General features: G+C 44.9%; 2 protein-coding genes across 2 annotated transcripts; one reads left to right on the top strand and one right to left on the bottom strand.

Annotated features, from left to right (window-relative positions):
- Positions 1-147: 147 nt before the first annotated feature.
- LOC100121952 lies at positions 148-1,629 on the top strand. Its single transcript, XM_001605504.5, has 2 exons — positions 148-918; positions 1,000-1,629. Exons 1-2 carry the CDS (start codon positions 296-298, stop codon positions 1,466-1,468), a joined length of 1,092 nt encoding a protein of 363 aa, XP_001605554.1. The 5' UTR covers positions 148-295; the 3' UTR covers positions 1,469-1,629.
- A 1,505-nt stretch (positions 1,630-3,134) lies between these two features.
- Positions 3,135-5,688, bottom strand: CPR22 (cuticular protein RR-1 family member 22). The gene is made up of 3 exons (NM_001172795.1): positions 5,484-5,688; positions 4,567-4,742; positions 3,135-3,651 (listed from the first exon to the last, which is right to left on the bottom strand). The coding sequence occupies exons 1-3, from the start codon at positions 5,505-5,507 to the stop codon at positions 3,360-3,362; spliced, it is 492 nt and encodes a 163-aa protein (NP_001166266.1). The 5' UTR covers positions 5,508-5,688; the 3' UTR covers positions 3,135-3,359.
- Positions 5,689-7,541: the final 1,853 nt, after the last annotated feature.

The raw sequence follows: 7,541 nt of genomic DNA, 5'->3' as shown, positions 1-7,541 counted from the left end.
AACACAAAGCTTTACTTTGTCCATCGAGTGTGCATGCAGGGGAATCCCCCAGTATTTCGTTGTGAAGATCGCCTTGTATGGTTCGAGTTATAAATAGCGGGCCTATTGCGATGATTCATTGAGTGCACTTGATAAGATAGGAGTCGTTCCATTCTGTACAACTGTCATCATTCAGTTCGGTTTAAGGACTACCGCAATACACTTCGCATAGACTAACGAAATCAAAATCGGCATGAAAGTCGCGGTAACATTACAAACTATATAATAGACCACAAAAGAAAAAAAAATCACGAAGATGAGACCAACACCGGAGGAAGATTTAATCTTTATAAAGGATAAACTACTGCCAGCAATGATAAAAGCTGGTCGCTTCAACGAATCTTTAAGAAGCGTCACATTCGACCACTACAGCGCGATCGCTCGGCCTTATCCCTACCAGCTCAGGGATTACCATCTGAACTTTGCGCTTTATCGCGCTGAAATTAATTTTAACCATTCTAACGCTTCCACTTGTACTGTAAATGTCTGGGTAAAGCTGCTCCCGAATGACTGCACTAAGCCGACTTTGACTCAGGCTCTCAACGGCTTTCACAACGAGGAGTATTTCTGGAGGAGAGTAAGTCCACTCGTGGGCAGAGAGCTGTTACCAAGATTTTACGCGGCGGAAATGCAGAAATATGGCAGACCCGTTGTCGTCGTTGAAGACCTGGAGATGAGTGGCTTTCGGAGATCGCTGGATCCCAGACAGCTGAGTGCGGAAGAGGCGATCTTAGTGCTGAAGTGTATCGGCAGAATGCACGGGAAGGGCATGGCGCTGAAGCAGAACCGTCCTCATATGTACGCGGAGATACGGAGGCGGTTTAAAAAGGTCACTTTACACTCGTCCGATTTGCCACGAATTCAAAGGGAACTATTGATGTGAGTCGTTGACTTGATGTCTATTAACTATTTATTCATTTGGATTTCGTTCTAATAAAAAAACCGTAAATCTTATAACAGAATGTCGAACCAATTGAGCCGAGTCAGCATTGGCGGAGCCATCGTAAGAAGGCTGCTGGAATCAGACCCACTTTCTACCTGCAGAGAAGCTTTCGAGTCCGAGCCCGTGACTATCTGTAACGGGCTGACTTTTCGAGGAAACATGTGGTTCAAATACGACGAAAACGACGAACTCCAGGCTGTAAAGCTCCTGGACTGGCAACGAGCTTGCAGTGGATCAAACTGTTTCGACTTTGCCATGATAAACGAAGAAGGCGATCATAGGTCATATTGGAGATATTTCAGAGAGGTTTATTACAAAGCCGTGAGACGCGAGTATCCGGCAGCTACCGAGAGATCTCTGTTCGAAAACTATTCGCAAGCCGGATTGTGCTACAAATTGATTCTCAGCACGCTTCCTACGCCTTACATCAGCCCACCAGACGGAGAGATGCCTGATGATGAACCCTCTTATTGTACATTGTTGTGATATGTATCATTGTGTTTATTGTACAAATAAAAAGTGACGTTTAGTTTATGAGCCCTATTTCACGGTTTGTCTTGCAGATACGATCTAGAGGTGCGAAATATCTTATACAAATGCTTGTACATCAGTGATGAAAATAAACCGATGAGTATAATTCTTCAAAATTTCCTATCGACTGTATATCTATACATATAGAAATGTCAATTCGCCTCTTCTCTCGATAACGATATATTATTTTATATCAAGTCAGAGCCGAGTCTTATCGTCATTTTTACTAAACCGTATAATGTTTGCATCAAAAAAATCCTATAATAAGACATTCCTGCAACAATACACGAAACCATACACGGATATAGAACCAGCGCAGTAGTTCCAAGCCTCTCTTTACCAACTCCTATCCTCCAATGCTAACCAAACCCCACTATAGATGTACACGCGTAGATTTCGGCTCCTTCGTCCGCGCGTGAGCACATCTCTATCCATTATTAATACTTTCATCCACGAGGTTATCGGCTGTGTGTTGCTGCACGCATATCCCATTTGCCACCGCGAACAGCCGCTCTGTACACATCGCAGAAGCATTTTCTTCCCTCTCTCGCTCACTTCAGTTGCGCAGGACTCCTATATACTCCATACACAGCGCGCGGCCACGTTGATAAGAAAAAAGCTTTCATCTCCATTGTTACAACAACAGCCGCGCGCATTCTCCCGTCCCTCGTTGATGGTGGACTGCTGATGCGCTCTCGCTTTCGGCCCTCGATTATATTATATTTGCTTTGTGTAACTGCGATCGTCAGAAGTGTATTTCGCAAGGCTGCGGAGTTGTGCGGATAATTGCGAGAGAGATGAGCTGTAAGGATTCGAAACGAAGTGATCGATCGGACCTATCGGTTATTACTTAATCCTCTGACTCCTGAACGCAAATAAAATTAATTAAACGCGTGTACGTCGTATACCGAAACAATGTCGTTACGCATCGCACAATGTGCCGCGGTATCTTATGAGCAATTGTAATAACGGCGAAGGAGTATGGATGTGCACACGCCTCTCCCGCGTATACGTATAAGAGAGAGAGAGAGAGAGAGAGAGAGAGAGAGATGAGAATAGCTGGAAATTTGAAGGTGGCTTTGATTGACGATACTCGCAGCGTCGACAATGGTCGACAATGGGCGAGGTCCGCCTTATAAACACGTTACTATTACTTTCACAATGGGCCGGGATTTCACGCTGATGGAGCTGCGCGATGCGTATGTCCATTGTGCGTTTCGCGTCGTTGCCGAGGAATAAGAGGCCCATTCAGTGCGAAAGATCATTATCTCTCTCTTTCTCTCTCTCTCTCTCTCTCTCTCTCTCTCTCTCTCTCTCTCTCTCTCTCTCTCGTGGCGTTTGCGGAGGTATATACTTATAATTGGTAACTCTTTGCCAGCGTCTGCGTGTTCCTGTAGTGGATTAAGGATGTTGTGCGTACATACAAGGGAGGAGCGTGGACCTGTTGCCGTGCACATATATTTATGAACTGACCCACATAATAAATTTCCTAGATTCCGCAGCTGCCGCGCGCGGAGCGAGTATATAAAGTAATTGTTACGAGCCCATTGTTATGTGCGCTTTTTTCGAATCTCGAGTCGACGGGATAATGGAGTTTGAGTAAAACTGAACGCTCGTTCTTGCAGATGTATATTAATGTTGTTATTATTATCGTTATTATTCGTCGCCACCATTAATCCTCTTACACAGTAGGACAGATAACAAGAGCGGAGAGAGATATACATAGAGTGAATTCGCCGAGCTTTGGTTATAAAGTATCGTCGTCATAGAGCGAGAGCGGTAGCGCAGCAACGTTATAAAAAATGAAACTCATATAATAAGTACAAACGATCGTGGGATTACATCGTTATTTTTTGTTGTATCGCGGCCTGTAGGCCGGGCCCCTGTAGTCGTTGTCCTCCTCGGGATGGGCGGCGTTGTAGGCGAGGGCTCGCTGAATGGCGAGGGGTATTGGCGGCGGCGTGGGCAGATGGGCTCCGCGAGCTTGGAAGCCGTTCTCGTCGGCGACGTAGCTCACGAGGATCGGCGTGCCGTCCGGCGCCGTGTAGCTGTACTGGCCCTGCACGACCTCGACCTGCTGGCCCTTGTTCACCGGTCGGCCCTGTTCCGCCACCGAGATGCCGTTCTCCGTGTCGTAACTGCGTAACGAGTCGATGCGGTGCATTGTGTTTTTTTCTCTCTTTCGTTGGAATGTTTTCGAGAGATTCTCGTCGGGAGAGGATGCGGCGGATCTCGGAGGAATGACGATTGCACGGGGGCTAATTGTCAGTTTGCGAGGTATTTGGCTAATTGAGTTGGGAGAGGAGAGGTTTTTTTGTCAGAGGCGCGGGATTCTTCGGATTGAATCCCTTAGGCGATGGGTATCGGATCGGGGATATAGGTCGTGAGCTGCACCGAGTGGGAGACGATGAAGCGATTGAGTGACTCATGCGAAAATCTCTGGAGTCTGGTATGTAACAGTTCGTCATAATTTGCGTAATGTAACGTAACGCTTGGATACGCTGTTGTTCGTGCAGTATCTCGTTATTTATTAATAGACTCTGAAGGATCTGTCAAATCGCGCTTTATTGGCTATTATCGAAGTGCAACAATGCGATTTCTTGCGCATATCGTTTGTTTATTCATTCATTAGTCGATAAATGCAACATTGTACGGTTGAAATCGTCGCTTTGTCATCGCAGTCTGATTTTGATGTGCTGAATATTAATTTTTTTTCTTTTGAATCAAATAGAGGTTGTGGCCATTAATTTGAATACGTAAGCATCTTTACTGAGGAAATAGTCAAAAATGAATTTTTTCAACGATTCTTTGATTTTCATTGAGGGTTACTGAAATGTACCCTGAAACTGTACTAATCGCAAACATCCCGGATTGTTCTCGAATTTAGTTTTGACGATTTCACACGCATTTGAAAGAAATTATAGAGAAATCTTCTATGAAATGTCCAAATTCACGTTGTATTAGAAAAAAAGTCATATCAGTCGTCATTTCGTCAACAACAAACGGTCAAAATCCTCGTATCGTCATTTAAAAAAAAAATTTGTTCAACTCACCTGAAGGCATAAGAGCCGTCGATGTTCTGCTCGTGATTCTGCCTTAGGATGGCATACCTCCGCCCGTAGTAATCCGGATTGTACCTATTGGGCTGCGCATTGTAGGAGGGCTGCTGCTGCGGATTGAACTGCTGGAACTGCGCCTCTATCGAGCTCAGCGTCGACAGCATCAGCACCTGCGTGACAACGTGGATTTTTATCGAGTCATGCGCATGTAGCAGCCAGAATCGCGGAAATTCCCCATGAGAATACCATGAATGAAGTCTTAAACAAAGCGATAGTTATCGGCGCTGATGTTATAATACGCGTGCGGCGCGGACGACTCGAATGAAGCTCGAGCTGCGATGCTTTATAAGATGGCAATCTGCCAAGTTACGTTTTCATTTTCTTAGTGTACACGTATGCGTATGGCTCTCGCGTTGAGTCGTTCCTTTTCCCTCCTAATTTGTCATGGGTACCTAAGCCGAGACTTTACGCGACTCCTAGCGAGGTGGCAGATTAATATAATGAGCGAGGTGTACCTATCAAGATGCATTTGTGTGACGGGCGAGACCTTGGCTTTCATTAACGCGCCTATACATGCTTTTTCCTCTCTTCATCGTCCCTTATGGGTCTTTCTTTCAAGCGAGTTTATGTAATCATTACATTTTTCTACTAGCAAAATTGAACATTTTCAAAATTTCGAGCATGACCGATCTGATAAAAATTACAGTTTATTTTTAAAATCTGGAGCGTTTCTGGTGCAAGCAATTTATCCGGGAAAAAACAATTGTTTCAATTAATACGTATCCTAATAAAGCTTTACGTAAGCTTCGCAAAATCTCTGAATCCATCTCAAATTATTCGGAATTATACTCCCTGTCATACTGATACCGCGCAACACATTAAAACCACTCAAAAAAATACGGAAAACTCACAAAAATAACGGCTGTAGTCTCCATTATAATATCTCGCACTGGTGGTCCCTCTTATCTCGAAACAACAAACAAACGTCCTCGAAAAGAAAAATACAGTCTTGAGCTTGTCGAAGTTCGAAGTGAGAAGAAGCTCTCGTATATAGTTTTTTCCTCACTGACGTGTTCACCAATACTAAACTGGCTTACAATGCCGTCTTCGCATTGTGACCGGCGAGTGAATCCCGTGTGAATTTATAGCGCTTGAAGAGTACGCCGACTCCCATAGAGGGGGTGATGCTGCAGTTGTAACGCGCAACTCTATCGGTATAAGCCAGGCCTATTAACGATCTACACCTATACCCGTGGATTTCTCTCTCTCTCTCTCTCTCTCTCTCTCTCTCTCTCTCTCTCTCTTTCTCTACTCCATCTCCCTCCTTTCTTTTGCCGTGTATGGCACAGCCTCTTCGCGCACCGCATAGTAGCGTTTTAGTGGCGTTTTGTACGCGGGTATTGTTTTTTTTTCTCCTCGTGAAGTAACACTTTGTTCTACAAGTGTTTCGTGTATGGAGGATCGATAGCGCGCCGGCAGGTATTCTTAGCGCTGGAAAGTGGATCGGATTTTGGCGATGGGCTTCCGAATAGAGGATGACGTGACGAAATTTTTTGTTTCTATTATCAGCACGCTCTCGCGGCGGCTGTAACTTGAATTGTGTCTTAGCGAGGTAATAAATTTGACGAGATGATTTATACCAGATATCAAAGAGTGTGTATCAACTCGGGTTTAAATTAATACCGTCCCACACCGCGTTATTCTATTCAATTATCCATTATTTTCATCGATTTTCCCACAAGCTTAAGCGCGTGTTGGATTAAAATTACAAGTTTCGTGAAAAATGCGCTTTTTATGCGCTAAAAGCCTCGTTTTTATAATCGAAAAACGATACATATTTCACTCGGTAATAACCATTCCGTAACATCGCTGAGATAGGAGATTACCGATATTTATCGGAGCCTGCTCGATTATTTAACATGGCAAACAATGACCTAATCCTACGTGACTCGAAAAATGGGTCGATTCGAGCATAACTTACGATCCTACCCCTCAATCTACTCCGCATACGTATAGTAGGCGCGCGCGCGTGCGAGAGAGAGAGAGAGAGAGAGAGAGAGAGAGTGCGTGTAATTTTTCGAAAATTCTTGAAAATCTTTCGATATTTCGCAATCCCCGCGCGCGACCATGAAGACGTAAAAGTTCCACGTACACGTGCAGCATCGGTACTTTCCGTGAATAGTACCTAATGTCAAAGCGCGCAATCAAGGCGCGGTGCAGCGCGTCTGCCACTATAACGGCGCATTCTAGACGCGCCGCGCGGCAAAAAGTGCGCTTGCCTCAAAGTGGTGCGTGAACGCGCTTGCGTGAGATAGGAGAGAAACGTTTACGATGGGAGTGTTGAGAGTCGCATCTCATTTTATTAGCATTAATAAATTTCATTTGAAATTCATCCGTCTGTCCGACTACGCTGCACCTGCCGAGGTGTTATTAAGTCGGACTGTGTGTTATAAGTGATTATAAACGATCGTTTGACTTATTATCGTCGTATTTTAAAAGAGTCTTTAAAACGTCGCGAACGAAAATAAATTGCGCTCAGCGAGCGATGTAACCAAATTACAGGCCGCACACACGGGGTTACACGCGAGTGTAAGTAAGCGTGTCTAAGCGGAATGCCATACTGTATGCTAGGCGTGAATACTCCCATTCACGAGCTTTCAACTTGCTGCATATATCTCTTCCTATTGGAGCAACGAGGCGACGAGCGCTAAACTCGCGACGAATATTCCATTTCGAGCATCAACGCGATCGCAATTACACTCTCGTCTATATACCAGTGCAGCCATATAACAAACGATCATTGGATCGCTCGAGCATTACGTCGACTTTTGTGTTGCGATGACGAGGAGGAGCGCGCGAGATGATGCTGACGATGAACCGAGCCCAGGGCGTGTTCCTTTCACTACTTTCGTATTATACGCCGCCGCTACGCTGTGTGTGTGTGGGTGTGTATTATGTGCGCGCGATAC

Source organism: Nasonia vitripennis, chromosome 2 (assembly GCF_009193385.2).
Source record: "Nasonia vitripennis strain AsymCx chromosome 2, Nvit_psr_1.1, whole genome shotgun sequence".
Lineage (NCBI taxonomy): Eukaryota > Metazoa > Arthropoda > Insecta > Hymenoptera > Pteromalidae > Nasonia > Nasonia vitripennis.
The sequence above is the reverse complement of the archived record's forward strand: the minus strand, read 5'-3'. Positions and strand labels throughout refer to the sequence as shown.